General features: G+C 39.9%; 1 protein-coding gene across 2 annotated transcripts in view; it reads right to left on the minus strand.

The window, feature by feature from the left end:
- LOC127002993 (leucine-rich repeat-containing protein 40-like) overlaps positions 1-17366 on the minus strand; it is a 41807-nt gene extending 24441 nt beyond the window's left edge. Inside the window, exon 1 of one of the 2 annotated variants that reach the window (XM_050869337.1) lies at positions 17061-17366. In XM_050869337.1, coding sequence (XP_050725294.1) covers positions 17061-17196 — 136 coding nt within the window. In that variant the 5' untranslated portion in view covers positions 17197-17366. Of the gene's footprint in view, positions 1-8327; positions 8496-17060 lie in introns of those variants that run through there. The other variant, XM_050869338.1, reaches the window with a different exon arrangement.
- Positions 17367-17500: the final 134 nt, after the last annotated feature.

The raw sequence follows: 17500 nt of genomic DNA on the forward strand, positions 1-17500 counted from the left end.
GACAAGGAGTGAGGGAGAGAGAGAAGGAACATGGGAAGAAAGAATTGAGGGAAAGCAACAAAAATAAGACAGACAAAGGAAGAAAAGGAAATAAAGGAAGGAATAAAAATGAAAAAACAAAGAAGGAAAAAAAGGGGAAAGGAGAAAAGGAGGTCAAGAGATAATGGAAAGAAGGAAAACATGAATGAAGGAGAAATGGAGGAGGAAAATAAAAATAAAAAGTAAAAAAACAAAAATACCAAAAATTCTACCACAAGACACACAAAATACACTTAAATCACTTAACAAAACTTAAAATAAATAAATAAATAAATAAAACGACTATTATTAAACTATTGAATGAGGATGGAACTTGCAGGGGGAGGGAGGTCACGGATGTACGATAATTAACCCATGTCACACAACCACTGCAGGGGGTGGGAGGGGGACGAGGAAGGGTGGGGGGTAAGACAGGACATGCCGGAGAGCAAGAAATGGTAGGACAAGGTTATATGTTTTTTATCCTCTACTTGAGTATTTAAGTCACGTTTCTATTCAACACTTCATATAACGTAAGTTGGATATATTAGTAAGGTAAGGTAAGGTAAGGTAAAGGTATGGCAAGGTAAGGTATGGTAAGTTAAGGTTAAGTAAGGTTAGGCAAGGTAAGGAATAGTAAGGTATTGTAAGGAAAGGTAAGGTAAAGGAAGGTAAGGTTAGGTAAGGTAAGGTAAGGTAAGGTAAGGTAAGGTAACGTAAGATAAAGTAAGGTTAGGTAAGGGAAGGTAAGGTAAGGTAAGGTAAGGTAAGGTAAGGTAAGGTAACGTAAGATAAAGTAAGGTAAGGTAAGGTAAGGTAAGGTAAGGTAAGGAAAGGTAAGGTAAAGTAAGGTAAGGTAAGGTAAGGTAAGGTAAGGTAAGGTAAGGTAACGTAAGATAAAGTAAGGTAAGGTAAGGTAAGGTAAGGTAAGGTAAAGTAAGGTAAGGTAAGGTATACGGTAAGGTGTGTGTGTGTGTGTGTGTGTGTGTGTGTCAGTCAGTATTGCACAAGGGTCTTCCCAGGTTCACACACACACACACAAAACAATACACATCTTACACACACAGCCTTGCAAACAAAGGAAAGGAAAGTAAGGTAAAAAAAAAAAATACGGTATAGCAATCGATGACGCACGCACGAACAAACATACGCATTTCCCCGCCACACAGAAACACAAAACAACGATTAGTCACGCCTCTCTCTCTCTCTCTCTCTCTCTCTCTCTCTCTCTCTATGATTGGATGAAGAGACACTTAAGATCAAACGGAGGAGGAGAAGAAGAAGAAGAAGAAGAAGAAGAAGAAGAAGAAGAAGAAGAAGGAGAAGATGAAGAAGGATACAGGTCAAGAGAGGGATCAGAAGAGAAGAAAAACAATAAACAGAAGAAGAAGAAGAAGAAGGAAACATGTAAAGAAAAAGATAAGAAAAGAAAAACGAGAAAAAAAGGGAGTAGGAGGGAGAGAAGACGGAAAAGGAGGAGGGGGAGGAAGAGGAAGAGGAGAAGGAAGAACAGAAGAAGAAAGAAGGGAGAGGAGAAAAGATGGAAATAAAAAATAAATAAATAAAACATGTCACAAGGAAAAACTAAACAGATGAAGACGAAACAGGAGGAGGAGGAGGAGGAGAAGGAGGAGGAGGAGGAGTTGTTTGGCTTCCTGAACGTATAGCTTGGCCTTGAACGTTCCTCCTCCTCCTCCTCCTCCTCCTCCTCCTCGTCTCTCTCTCTCTCTCTCTCTCTCTCTCTATCTCTCTCTCTCTCTCTCCGTTTGTTTACACCAGTCAGCTGTTTTCTTGACGGACCAGCTGATTCAAGGTAGAATTCGTTGTCTTTCATAATTTGCCTTCCCGTTCAATTCACATATAGAGCAAGAGAGAGAGAGAGAGAGAGAGAGAGAGAGAGAGAGAGAGAGAGAGAGAGAGAGAGAGAGAGAGAGAGACTTAACGGACCCCAGTCGACCCGGATGCTGCTGCTGCTGGTGATGATGGTGGTGATGATGATGATGATGATGGTGGTGATGGTGGTGGTAAGACGGAGAATAGTTGTGGTGATAAGTTCTCTCTCTCTCTCTCTCTCTCTCTCTCTCTCTCTCTCTCTCTCTCATTTTCTTTATATTTCTTTCATTCTGTCTCTCCTCCTGTGTGTGTGTGTGTGTGTGTGACCTGAGTTAACTGACACACACACACACACACACACACACACACACACACGTTTTCCTACTTCCCTCCATCTTACGTCACAATGGAAATTAATGTAACAGCCTTGAGATGAGAGAGAGAGAGAGAGAGAGAGAGAGAGAGAGAGAGAGAGCATATGGATAGAATGTCTTAAGTCTGCGTATAATCATAGAGAAAATCAACTACGTATTACTACTACTACTACTACTACTACTACTACTGCTGCTACTACTACTACTACTGTCATTACTATTATCATCACCACAGCTTTCTTAATGACACCACCACCAAAAGGGTCATTCACCATCATCACCACCACCACCACCACCATCACCTCCATCAACACCACAAAAAGCCATTGAAACCGTGAGTCACCATTACACAACCACCCCCACCACCACTACCACCACCACTACTACTATTACTACTACGTCTTATTTACACTACAAAGCCGCGGCAAATGAGAGTGTAACCTTATATAAGACGAGACAAATGAAATGCTAAAAGACGCTGTAGACTGTTTATGTATTTGTTTCTGTGTGATATACGTTATTTTATTTTTTTATGTTTGTGTTTGGTCATTCTATGTATAAGAAGGAGGATTAGGAGAAGGAGGAGGAGGAGGAGGATTTGTATATATATGAAAATGAATTGGTCAACAGATAGTAAAATAGATAGATAGACAATCCCAATACAGATAATGGTTTCATATAAATAGATTGATAGATAGATCGATAGATTAGACAATAGTTGATGAAATTAGAGAAACAAGAATATGAAGGAAGGGAAATAAGTGAACTGAGTAATAATATAATAATAATAATAATAATAATAATAATAATAATAATAATAATAATAATAACAAATAAGATCAGAGTAAGTAAAAATAGATGTTAAAGATGAAGACGATGATGATAATGTGATAATATGAAGAAAAAAACACCAATAAATATCAATACATAGACATACATTGTCTTGGGTGAAGAACAACATTAGAATAAAAGAATTAAAGCAAGACCCCCCCCCTCCTCTCTCTCTCTCTCTCTCTCTCTCTCTCTCTCTCTCTCTCAGTCAGGCGCCAGTCAAGCCATGCAGACTAACAGACCGGGACTCCCCTTTTACATGGCCTTGACTGCTTGACTGGCTGACTGATTAATTGACTGACTGAGTGAATGAATGGCTGACTGGCTGACTGATTGACTGACTGACTGGGTGAATGAATGGCTGACTGGCTGACTGATTAACTGACTGGGTGAATGAATGGCTGACTGGCTGACTGATTGACTGACTGGGTGAATGAATGGCTGACTGGCTGACTGGGAGAATCAATCCTTACAAGCACGCAGAAAGGAAAATAACGACCCTAAATGGATGACCCGCAGACTCAAGCATGAGATAGGCTTGAAGAGAGGAATTTATAGGAAAATAAAGAATAGGGAAACCCACCTCAGGAATAGGTATGTTGAACTAGCGGCTAGCCAGATAGGTGAAGAACACCCGCCTAGCGAAAAGGAATTACGAGATCAGGGTAGCTAACGAGGCCAAGAGCGATCCCAGGGGGTCCTTTAAATTATACAGAACGAAAACAAGGGAGAGAATTGGGCCGTTGAAAACAAACACAGAAGAGCTCGTTGAGAATGGGGACGATATGAGTAAAACGTTGAACGACTATTTCCTCTCAGTTTTCACACAGGAAAATCCAACAACCATTCCGGAGAGAGTTCAGGTATATATGGGAGAAGATAACAACAAGTTGAGGGATGTGACCATCACCAGACAGGTAGTCCAGGATGAGCTTGGTAGGTTGAAGAAAAACAAATCGCCAGGCCCAGACGAAATATTCCCGTGGCCCACTTACCGATATCTTTAGGATGTCGGTAAATTCTGGGTGCGTGCCCAGCCAATGGATAGTAGCTAATGTGACGCCGATTTTCAAAAAGGAAAATAAGTCAGCCACTTCAAATTATCACCCAATTAGCTTAACATCAGTTGTAGGCAAGATGTTGGAGTGAATTATAGCTAGGAGCATTCGGGACCATCTAGAGAAGCATATTTTAATTCATGACTCACAGCATGAGTTCACGAAAGGCAGGTCTTGCCTTACTAATCTGTTGTCCTTTTACACTTAAGCAATCGAGGAGGTTGACAGAGATGAAAGCTATGACATACTATATCTAGATTTCAGTAAAGCGTTCGACAAAGTCCTTCATCACCGGCTATTACTAAAATTACAGGCTCACGGCGTAGATGGGAAAGTCTTGAACTGGATCAGGGCGTGGCTTAGTGGTACAAAGCAGAGATGGTAAAAAATCTGAATGGGGCAGTGTTACGAGTGGAGTCCCACAGGGGTCGGTGCTGGGTCCGCTGCTTTTTTATCATTTACATCAATGACTTGGACATAGGAATTAGAAGTGATGTCAGTAAGTTCGCAGATGATCCCAAGATCGGTAGAGTAATCTAATCAGACCAAGACGCTAGTAGGGCGGGGAAGTGGCAGATGGAATTCAATGTCGGGAAGTGTAGTATTCTGAGTGTAGGTAGGAATAACCCCTAACATAATTACTTAAATAGCACTCCTCTAAGCAGGTCTGGGTGTGAGAGGGACTTAGGAGTCTTAGTGAGCACTGACCTTCGTCCAAGGGCCTAATGCATTCAGGCTAAGAATCGTGCAAACAGGGTACTGGGTTTCATCTCGAGGAGCGTAAACAATAGGAGCGCTGAGGTCATCCTCAAACTTTACTTAGCCCTAGTTAGACCTCACCTTGATTACGCGGTCCAGTTCTGGTCACCCTACATTAGAATGGTTATCAAGATGTTAGAATCTGCACAGAGAAGGATGACAAAAATTATTCAAGGTGTGAGAAACTTGCTTTATGAGGATAGACTTAAGCATTTAAATCTACACTCTCTAGAAAGGCGAAGGTTGCGAGGAGACATTGTCGAAGTCTATAAATGGATGAAGGGCTTTAAAAAAGGAGATGTCAACAGGGTTTTGCTAGTAAAAGTCAGGTAGGGCATGTAGCAATGGTTTTAAGTTAGACAAATTCAGATTCAGCAAAGACATAGGCAAGAATTGGTTCACCAATAGTGGTGGATGAATGGAATAGGCTTGGCAGTCATGTTGTGGGTGCCAATACCATAGATACATTCATGAAGAGGTTGGATAAATTCATGGATAGTGAGGTAAGGTGGGGTTAGGATGACAGGAGCAGCCTTGTATAGGCCAACAGGCCTCTTGCAGACTCCTTATGTTCTTATGACTGATTGATTTGATGACTGGATGACTGTGCTTGACTGGCTGACTAACTGGATGGGTTACTAGTTGACTGACTGATTAAATACCTGGGTGACTGTGAGGCTGGCTGACCGACTGACTTTGCTGACTGACTGGATGAGTGGCTATTTGGCAGATTGACTGGATGTTAAGGTGGATGCTTGGGTAACTGGCTGACTGACTGACTGGATGGCTGACTGACTAACTGACTGACTAGATAACGAAGAAAAACAATAGGAAAGCAAAATAAAGGAAGGTAAGAATAAAAGAGGGAAGGAAGCAAGAATGAATTAAGGAAAAGAGTACTGCATAAAACAAGGAAAAAAAAGAAAAGACAACCTTCAAACAAAAAGAAAAAAAACTATACTGAGGAGAATTTTTATAAACTAGTAAACACTAAATACAGCCTCTCTCTCTCTCTCTCTCTCTCTCTCTCTCTCTCTCTCTCTCTCTCTCCGGTTGCGTAGCTATGTGCTCCGACCTGAAACTAAAGGTTAAAAAAAGAAAAGAAAAAATAACTCAAACCCAACCTCCGTAGAGAGAGAGAGAGAGAGAGAGAGAGAGAGAGAGAGAGAGAGAGAGAGAGAGAGAGAGAGAGAGAGAAGGCTGAGTGAATAATAATACCTACCTATTTGCAGTAAGAGGAAAAGGAGGAGGAGGAGGAGGAGGGGGAGGTGGAGGAGGAGGTTCATTATACATTCTCCCGTAAGAAAATAATAAGAACCATACTTCACTTCCTGCAGAGAGAGAGAGAGAGAGAGAGAGAGAGAGAGAGAGAGAGAGAGAGACTTAACGCTCTATATATTACTGGAGATTGTGAAGGAGGAGGTGACGGTTGCTAAGAGAGAGAGAGAGAGAGAGAGAGAGAGAGAGAGAGAGAGAGAGAGAGAGAGAGATTAATGTACAAGCATTCTGTGTACTTGTATAATAACCTTGAGCAAATACACTCACACAAGTTCACACACACACACACTCAGGACATCTCATATATATAACCTCCCCTTTAACAAAAACCTACCCGCCCTGTCTTATAACCTTGATGAAGTCTTCCCTCCACAACGCAGTAACTTTATTTTTGGTCTGGTTGTAATTACTTATGAGATGCGTCTGTTTGGTTGCTCGTGTCTTGCTGGTGGTGGTGAGTGTCAAGTGCTCTCTCTCTCTCTCTCTCTCTCGTGGCACGGATGACAGGAGAGGGCGCAGGGAACAGTGGGAGAAGGAATTGAAGTTAGGGAAGGAGGGAGGAAGGGAGAGGAGAGAGAAGAGTAGGGATGGAGAAATAGGGAGAGAAAAAGATGGAAAGACAGGAAGAGAGAAGGAAGAGAGGGAAATGGAGGAAAGGATAGAGAGGAGAGGAGGGAGGGATAGGAGGTATAGGAAGAGAAAAGGAAAAGAGGGAGAAATAGGAAGAGGAGATAAGAAGAAAGAAGGAAGAAATGATGGAGGAGGGAATGATAGGGAGATAGAAGAGAGGGAAATGTAGGGAGGAATAGAATGAGAACAAAAAAAAGAAAAGGAGGGAGGGAGAAATAGGAAGAGAAAAGGAGAAAGAAGGAAGGAGAGATAGGAAGAGAAAAGAGGGATAAGAGTAAAAACGAAGAGAGGAAAAAAAAAACACCAAAACAAATATAAAGTGATAAAGAGGAGACCAGGAAGGAACCCACACTACACAAGCCCTAATGATGACGCAATGACGGTTTAATTACATCACAGGAAAATACTACCTTTGTTTACCCACCAGAGAGAGAGAGAGAGAGAGAGAGAGAGAGAGAGAGACAATCATGTTACTGAAATGTGTGAGTACGTGTGTGTTTCTCTCTAGTCTGGTCACACACACACACACACACCATCAGCCACGTGCCTAGTGTCGCTTCGCCTAAAAATACACAGCAACCAACCGCCTCGTCCTCCCTCGCCAGCTCCTCCTCCCCCTCCTCCTTCTCCTTCACAATATCCACCATATATTTATAACTCACAATATGTTTTTAGTTCACCATACGTACCCTCCTGTTCTGTGGCCTTGTTACTTGTATTGTACTTATATATTTAGTGACTTGTTCTTTTTACCTCGATTATGTGGCACTTTCTACTTTTTTTTTTTATTTGCTTAAGCGTGTTTTTCCTTCACTATATAATCCGTGTTCTGGTTATTCGGCTTTTTCCTTCCTTCCTTCCGACCTTTAACTTTATTTTTCCTTTTTTTTTTTTTGGCCTACTATTTTTTTTGTTTAGCTTTTATATTTAGTTAACCGGCTTCTCTATTATTCTGTGGCCTTTTACTCGCATTTAACTTTTTTTTATTTAGTTAGTCTTTTATTTACCCTTTTTTAAGCCTTTTAACGTTATTTTTTTGCTTTAATTTTTAGTTGAACGGCTTTTTTCCTTCTATTATTTGGCCTTTAAACTCGTATGTTACTTTTATGTTTAGTTATCCAGCTTTCTCCTGCTTTTACTTGATATTTTTACCTGCACTTTAGTTAGCAATCGGCTTTTTCCTTCTATTATTTGGCCTCTAACTCGTTTTTTCCTTTCCCATTCTTTGATCTTTCAACTCAAATTTTACTTTCATGTTTAGTCAGTTTTTTTTCCTTTACATAATTATTAATCTCTACACAAATACAGGAAATAATACTCCTGCAATACTAACTAATAAATTATCTCTATGTTTGAAAAGGAGAGTAGACTAACCAGTAAGTTATACACAAATATGTCAAAATAGTCCTCAGTGCTATAAGGGGCGCGGAAATTCGACACTGAAAGCCGCATTTGGCAACACAAGAGATTTAGAGTACGATAACACAACCGCTAACTCTTCCTCTTCACTAACTCATCAACACACTTCTCTCTATCGCCTCCTTACCAAGATGTCCGCCGTTCTCCTGCGATTCCCTGCATTTAGCCGCCACCATTGCTGCCTCGCGCGCCATCCTGATCAGCTACCACCTCCGCCACGTCCAAAACTGCCACTACTAATGCTGTTCTATTATTGCTGGCACGGCACGGCCCTCTTCACCGCCGCCTCCGCCTATAAACTGATGTTGATGATAGTTGTTTAGGTTTGTTTTGGTTGGGTTCGCCTTTACAACGGGGTAACTAATACGTAGTATTGTAATGTTCTTAGCAGGCTTGGGTCCAAGTAAATGTACAATGTACTCGTACTTATACTCGTACTTAAGAACACAGTTTCATGCAATTGTACTTGTACTTGAGGTCAAAAGTTCATCAGTACTTATACTTGGCCTCCAAGTACTCGGCAATTTTACGAGTCATTTCGAGTACATTTGATTACAACAAAAAATGCAAACGTGTGGCTGGTGTGGTCAGGATGCGGGAGTAACAAAGGTGTCCTAAGCTGGGGGATTGAGGAGGTCGAGGCGACACCTCAGGTCATGTGAGGTGACTCTGGGCAAGGAAGGCTTGGCAGTTCGTCACGTCAAAAACAGAAAACCAGTAAAAAATCTTAACGTTAAATCAGTAAGAAGTACTTGTACGTGGATTCGAGCAAAGCACAAAAATACTCGGGTTTGGACAAGAGTTCGGCTCTAAAACTGACTATTTGTGCTTGGATTCGTGATATCGTGGTGCACCCGAGTAAAAAAAGTCTGGTTCTTGGTCCTTTTTTTTTTCGTTTTACTCTTTCGTTTGTTGTTTTCATTGTTTGTCTATCTAAATGTTTGTTTCTTTTAGAGATGGTCGAGTTATTGTTATTCATCTCTCTGTCTGTCTCTTTGTTTGTTTCGTTAGAGGTGAGTGATTGTTATTCATCTCTCTCTCTCTCTCTCTCTCTCTCTCTCTCTCTCTCTCTCTCTCTCTCTCTCTCGTGCGGTCTCTCTAACCTGCTGGTCTATATTTAAGGATCCTTTATCAACGAAACACATTACACTGACACACCCATCACACTCCCCTTCTCTACCCTCCCCTGCCTTTCCCTTCTCCTACCCTTCCCCTCATCTCTCCTCCCTTCCCCTTTCCCCTTACGATTCCCTTCCCATCATAATTATCTCCTCCTTCTCCTCCTCCTCTCTTTTTCCCCTCACCCAATATTAACTCACTACGCAGTTCACACACACACACACACACACACACACACACGAGAGTAAAAAGTGACGAGTGAAAGTAATCGTTATATTTCCTTACTCTCGTTTCCTTCTCTCTCTCTCTCTCTCTCTCTCTCTCTCTCTCCACCTGCCGTGTGTAGCGATGTGTAGAATGACGCACACAGATGAAGTAATGTTGTTTGTGTCTACGTGTGTGTGTGTGTGTGTGTGTGTGTGTGTTACTTCATCAACCCGCAATCACCCAATCCTTCCTCCCTTCCAGTCCTCCTCCTCCTACTACTACTACTACTTGCTACTACTACTACTACTACTACTACTACAAATGTTTTCCTACTTCTTCCTTATCAAACTCCTCTTCCTCCTCCTCCTCCTCCTGTTTTTCTTCCTACTCCTACAAGTGTTTTCTTCCTCTTCCTTATTCTATTCCTCCTCCTCCTCCTCCTCCTCCTCTTCTTTCTCTTTCTACTCCATTCTCCTCCATTTATAACTCAACCTATCTTCCCTTTTCTCCTTTTCTCCATGTTATCTCCTCCTCCTCCTCCTCCTTCTCCTCCTCCGTAAATTAACACCGCCGTAGGGCAAGAAAGCAAGCAAGAGTGAAAATGTAGTTATTAAGAATTTGTCCAGCGAGGGAAAACAAATATTAACAAGAACAGTAATATCAAGGAGAAGAAAAAGAAGGAGAGGAGGAGAGGGAAAAGAAAAAAGAAATACAGATACAAGAAGAGAAGAGGATAGAGTAAGGAGGAAGAGAAAGAGATAAGGAGAATGAAAAGTAGATAAGAATGAAAAAGACAGAAAGACAAGAAGAAAATTAAAAACAGGAAGAGGAAAAGAGATTGAGAAGAAAAACAAAGGGAAAAAATAGAAAATAAGGGAAGAGAAAGACAAATACAAGGAGAAGAGGAGGAGAGAGCAAGGAGGAAGAGAGAGAGATAAGGAGAATGAAAAGTAGAGAAGGATGAGGAAGACAAAGAAAAAAAAAGCAGGAAGGGGAAAAGAGAATGAGAAGAAAAACAGAGACAAGAAGAAAATGAAAACAGGGAGAGGAAAAAAGAATGAAAAGAAAACAAGGAGAAGAAGAAAATGAAAACAGGAAGAGTAAAAGAGAATGAGAAGAAAACAAAGACAAAAAGAAAATTAAAAAAAAGAAAATGAAAATGAAAAGAAGATAAGGATGAGAAATAGAGACAAGAAGAAAAGAAATTGGAAAAAGAACAGAAAATGAGAATGATAAAATAAAAGAGATGAAAAAGAAAGAGAAGAAAATTAAGTGGAAGATGAAAAAACACAGCGAAGTAAGAGAATGAGGAGGAAGAAGAGGAAGAGGAGGAGAAGGAGGAGGAGGAGGAGGACGAGCATATTAGACACGAAAAAACAACAGATGGACGAGAGATTATATGAAAGTAAAAATTATAACACCTCCCCCCTCCTCCTCCACCCCACCCCCCCTTACACACACACACACACACACACATACGCGGCCTTGTTGACTCAGCGGCACTCGAGGAAAGCCTTTAAGTGTGTGTGTGTGTGTGTGTGTGAGGTTAGCTACAGAGCACATGGGTTTCACGTCTCTCTCTCTCTCTCTCTCTCTCTCTCTGTTTTGTTGTTATGAATAAGATCGTGTAGAAAATTTAATTAACTTTCTTCCCCTCTATCTATAAGTTTATCTGTCTATCTATCTATCTATTTTTCTATCTATCTATTTATCTGTATTCTTTCTATCTCTACTTTCTTATATATGTATCTGTTTACCTAATTATCTATCATTCTCTATCTACCCGGAAAACCATTTATTTATATATCTATTTATCTATCCTACCTACCCTATCTATCTATCTATCTATCTAACTATCTATCTACCTATCTATCTATATACCTTAAGGATGCGAATGTCCTTCAGATAGGTAGGATACGCGAACCTGTCCTTACTTTTATCGACTATACTGTTTACCTGTAGGGCTTCCTCTCTCTCTCTCTCTCTCTCTCTCTCTCTCTCTCTCTCTCTCTCTCTCTCTCTCTTGTACGCTCTAAACAACACTACAATGAACAAAAAAATAGATTGATGGATGGATGGAGAGATAGATAGATAGATAGATAGATAGACAAGAGAATGAATGAATGAGAGGGAAAAAATTGAGGTAATGATAAAGAAAGGAAGAGGAAAGAAAGGAAATTTAAAAGACAGACAGATAGAAAAAAAAAAGAATGAATGAGAGAAAGACTTAGAGAATAAAGAGAAAAAAAAGAAAGACCAGATGAGAGAAAAGAAAATGGGATGGGAGGAAATAAGAATGAGGGAAAAGATAAATAAAAAATAACAAAACGTAGTAAGATTGGATGAAAGAAAAACAGAGAGAGAAGGAAAGGAAAGAAGAGAGGAAGAAAGAAAAAAAAGTAAGGAAAGATAAATAAAGATAGCAAAACGTAGTAAGATTGAATGAAAGAAAAACGAATAGAAAGAACGAAAGGAAGGAAGAGAGGAAGAAGGAAATAGTGAAGAAAAATAGATATGGAAATTGAAACGCAGTAAGAATGAATAAAAAGAAAAACAAAGAAAAATAAAAGGAAGAAGAAAACGGAAAAAAAAGATAATTAAACTTTGTAAGACTGAAAGAAAAACAAAGAAAGTAAGAACGACGTAAAAGAAACTGATATAAGACGTAGTAGTACAAACATTAAGGCTCTACAACGGGCTCATCAAAACCTTATCAGCTATTTCCTTCCTTTTTTTATCAGATAGAAACAAAGAACAGGGTTTGAACGGGTCGTGTGACAAGAAACGTGACAGACAGACAGACAGACAAACAGACGGAGACAGACAAATAGGCAGACAGACAGACAAACAGACGGACAGACAGACAAATAGGCGGACAGATAGACAGACAGACAGACAGACGGTGATGAATAAAAAACAAAGAGAATATGAATGTGGCAGGCTATGGACGGAGGAGACTAATGAAGGAATAAGAAATAATGGATAAAAAATGAAAGAATGAGAAAAAAAAGGATAAAAGAAGAGAAAAACAGACAAAGGAGAGTTCATTGACTGCTAATATGAGAGAGAGAGAGAGAGAGAGAGAGAGAGAGAGAGAGAGAGAGAGAGAGAGGAGGAACAAGATCAGGAAATACCAACATTCTACCCAGAGAGAGAGAGAGAGAGAGAGAGAGAGAGAGAGAGAGAGAGCATTACATCCACGGAGGTTATATTTTTTGCCTATCATTCAAGACAAAGTTCTCTCTCTCTCTCTCTCTCTCTCTCTCTCTCTCTCTCTCTCGTCAGGTTGCACGATATTCATTTCACTCTGTAACTTCGAGTGTAACTGTTACGTCATTTATACATCCTCCTTCTCCTCCTCCTCCTCATCTTCCTACACCTCCTCTGACATGTACGATAATCTAAGGTCTGAGGTACGATGTCAACAGAAACACGAAGAATACATATGAGAAATAAATACAGAAATAAAGAAAGAAAAAGGAAGGATGAGAAAGAAAAGACGGAAGAAAGAAGGAAGAAAGAAAGAATGAATGAATGAGATAGATAGATAGATTGATATACATAGACAGATAGGAGAAAAAGAAACACTAAATACATAGTTAAATATACAGAAAGGGAAAAGAGGAAAAGGAGGAAAAAGTTTGATAATTAATGAAAAATAGGTGAAAAATGAGATATAGAAAAAAAGGAAAGAACGAAAGAAAGAAAAAGAGAAAAAAGAAAGTATTTAATCACAGATAATGATAATGGGGTGTTTTGAAGGAGGAAGGAGGAATAGGAAAGGAAGAGAAGAATAAGAAAAGTAAGAGGAGGAGAAGACGAAGAAGAAATTAAGGAAACAAATATCTGAACGTGATGATATAAATAGAACAAGAAAGTCTGAATGAAGAGTTAACAAAAGAGAAGAAGAAGAAGAAGAAGAAGATGAGGAGGAGGAAGAAGAATGTCTGGATGTAGCAATCTATAAAGAGAGCAAGATAATATGTTACTGAAGACCACGTTTGAGAGGAGGAGGAGGAGGAGGAGGAGGAAGATAGAGAAGAATGTCAAGCTGTGATGATATAAATAGAATGTCTGCATGAAGAGTTTGATAAAAGAGAAGAAGAAAAAGAAGAAGAGAAAGAAGAGAAGAGAAGGAGGACGAGGAAAAAAAAAACGAAACGAAAAAGAAAAAGAAGAAAAGAAACAAAACAAAGAACAAACAGCCTTGAAACACCAAAACCAAACCAAAACATAAAAGAAGAAAAAAAAAAATACAGACCACCACCATCGCCACCACGTACATCGTCACTACCACCGGCAACAACAACAGGCAAAGAAAAGTGAAATTTTGCGGTAAGGGCTTGGATAATTTGAGCGCCAAGTCTTACGTAACATTGCGTCAGAGAGAACCAGCCAAACAGCCAACCAACCAACCCAGCCTCCTCCTCCTCCTATTGTCTCCTCCTCCTCCTCCTACTACTACTACTACTACTGCTATTTACTCCTCGCCTCCATCTCTTGCTCCTCCTCTTCTTCCCTTCTACTTTTCCTTTCTTGCCTCCTACTCCTACTCTTGCCTCCTCCTCATCATTCTCCTCTTCATCCCTCCCCCTACTCTTTCTTCCTTGCCTTCTCCTCCTACTCTTTTCTTGCCTCCTCCTCCTCCTCCTCCTCCTCCTATTGTCTCCTCCTCCTCCTACTTCTCTTCTTGCTTCCTACCTATTGTCTCCTCCTCTCCTCTTGCCTCCACACAAAGAAAGAGTTGGTTACGCTACACGCACGATAGAGTTAAGCCACTTCTAAACTCACAAGCGGCTACTTATCGATGTAGACTTACGAATTTACACTAATGAAGGTTGTATGAATAATCTGGGTTCGTTTTACACTACTGCACTGAAGGTTAAAAATACTGATTTCTGTTTGGCAACACGCATGATAGAGTTGAGACATTTCTGAGCTTAAAAACGTCTATTTATTGATGTAGTCGTGAATTTACACTAACGAAGGTAGTATGAATTATCTTAGTCCATATCTCATACTCTTGTTACAAATACTGATCGTAATTTGACAAGAAGCATGATAGATTTGATATTTTTAAAGCCCTTTCTAAGCTTAAAAACCCCTGTTTATCTATGTAGACTTAACAATTTACACAACAAAAAGTTATATCATTTATTCGAGTCCATCTTACGCTCCCGAATATCCGTTTAAGACTTAAATAAATTGATCGTAAATTGGCAGCAGAGGTGATTTAATTTACTTATAAGCTCAATCACATCAGTATCTTTGTGTAACTCTAACACGTCTCAAATAAAAGCTCTATCAATCAATCTATAAAATGTTTCATAAGAATACACAAGATTGCAAAAAGAAGAGTTTATGTAAGTTATTTCTTGGCATAAACGCAAGTATTTTCGCATTAACCTAATAAACTTCCTAAAAAAGGTTGTAATAAAGCCTCCAATACATAAAACCTAACAGAACGAGCATCTTATATTGATGAAACGTTGAAAAAAATAGATTCTGATATAACAACGCGGACTGTACACATCAATAGCTTCGACTAACTTAAATGAATGAAGCGTTAGGTACAGAACACATCGCTCAATAAGTCACATATTGATTAAATGTTGAAAAATATATTGATTCTTGATAATATGTCGACGCAAACTGTAGCCTCTTCTGCCTAAACAAAGCTTTACCGAGTCTCCAGGTGTTGACAGGAGACCGATAATGAATACCAACAAAGAAAATTAGCTACTCCAAAAGGGTTCCTCAGACGCACAAGGAAGAGGATGTAAACAGTGCACGCCATATGGCAACACTCACGGATGTTGCCACGTTAAAAAGAAACTCCTAAAAACAAACAAATCCAGAAGCAAAACAACTCAAACAAACAAACATGGCCATAAAGTAAAACAGATAAGCTAAGTAAACGACAGTATCCTATTTGTCTCCCTAAAACAATACATGATGCGCATTTTGTAGCAATGGAGAGGATAAAAACAATGCTCGTGGGGTGGCAACACTTCCCAGCTGGGGCGCGAAACCAACGTTGCCAAATTGTCGTACTCAGTTTCTTATGTTTTCCGATGTCCAACCCAAAATCTGTCTCCTCCACCCCAATAACTGGCCTCATATATAGTTATCGTTAAAATGGTTAATTATTGGTGTTTTTTGCAAGAGTTATGGGTCAGAAACAGATAAATACGATGTTCTGAGTACGATAATCTGGCAACGGAGCGCGGAACATGAGCAGACGACGCAGTCAGCTGAGAGAGAGAGAGAGAGAGAGAGAGAGAGAGAGATAGTCTTTGTTCCCCTCCACACACACACACACGCACACACACCATCTGTCCAGCACTAGACTGACAGACGGTTCGTTGAAAGCAAAAGTTATAAGCGAGAAAATTATTATATCAGTATCTACCAACATGTCTTTTGTACTGATGTGATTTTCAGGTTACTTAACTGACTGGTAAATTGGAACGCCTATTACTAGAACAAAGAATACCTGCCTCTTTGTCTGTATGTCTGTCTGTCTGTCTAACTGTCTGTCTGTTCCCTACGTTACACAAAGGAGTCTGAACCTACCTAGTATATATTTGCATCTTTAGCTAACTGTCTATCTATCCGTCTAAGTCTATAGCTAACTGTCTATCTACCCGTCTAAGTCTATATGTATCTATGTAATTTATCCATCTATTTATCTATCAACTATCAACTATTTCTCTATCAACATAATCTATCTGTTTGGTTATCTATCAACATCTATATACGTTTAAATATCATGACACGCACTAAAAAAAATAACACTAACACCATAAAATTTCTTCCATGATTCCCTCTCTCTCAAAACAGGTTACTATACTTCTTTTTCCTAAGTACCAGCAACAAAAGGAAGGTATAAAAAGTAACAGAAGGTAACGGTGACAGCAAGAACAGATGGAGGGAAGAAAACAGGGTGACAATTTTTTTTTTAAACGGTATGATGTGAAGAGGAAGAAGAAAATACGAAGAAAATGAAGAGGAGGAGGAAGATGTAGAAAAAATGGAAAGAGGAGGAAGAAGAGTAAGTATAGGACGAAGACAATACAGAGATGATGATGGGGAGGAAGAGGAGGAGGAAGAAAATATGACGATGATGGTGGAGGAGAGAGCACACGAAGAAAATACAAAGAGGAAAAAGAGGAGAAAGATCAATAAACTATGAAGATGTTGATGGGAAGAAGAAGGAAGAGGAGAAAGAGTAAAAAGAACACGAAGAAAATCTATGAAAGTAAAATAGATAGAGAAGAGGAAGACAAAAATACAAAGAGGTTGAAGAGAAGGAGGAAGATGAAGAGGAGAGGAAGAGAAAGGAGAAGAGGAAAACGAAAAAGGACACGAAAGAAAATCAATGAAAATAAAAGACTGCGACACACACACACACACACACACACACACACACACACATACATATCCCCAACCAACACCACACAACCAAACCACAACCCAGTACAGGTATCAAACATGTCAGTCAATCAATCAACCAAACAGGTGTAATACGTACTCAGACTGTTGTTTTCCTTGGCGTCGTTGCATCTGTTGACCACCTTGATGACCGCCCTCCCTGCCATCCGGGTCTGCACCACCTGGGACTGGCGCAGGATTACATTGGTCAGGTCATTTCCAAACTTGGGCTTCATTTTGAGTTTTTTTCCTTCCTTCCCTCTTTTAAAACACTAACAAAGAATAAGACTTGGGTTTTCAATAGGGTTTCTAAATTGTCTTTCCTCTTCTTTCTTCTCCGTCCTTTTCCTCGGCACGTGTATAGATTAGCTCCGGTGGCTGCAAAGGTAAAGGTTTGTGTATTCTCATGCAAGGCCCGAGCATGTCTTTATATATGGTGCAAGGTAACATGGCAACCGTCCAGGAGTGTTGTCGTCGCCCTGAGCACCTCATTGTCGTACGTTTGGCTCCCAGGTTGAGACAAGGAAATTAAAGAAATAA

The sequence above is a fragment of the Eriocheir sinensis genome, chromosome 24 (genome assembly GCF_024679095.1).
Source record: "Eriocheir sinensis breed Jianghai 21 chromosome 24, ASM2467909v1, whole genome shotgun sequence".
In the NCBI taxonomy this organism is placed as follows: domain Eukaryota; kingdom Metazoa; phylum Arthropoda; class Malacostraca; order Decapoda; family Varunidae; genus Eriocheir; species Eriocheir sinensis.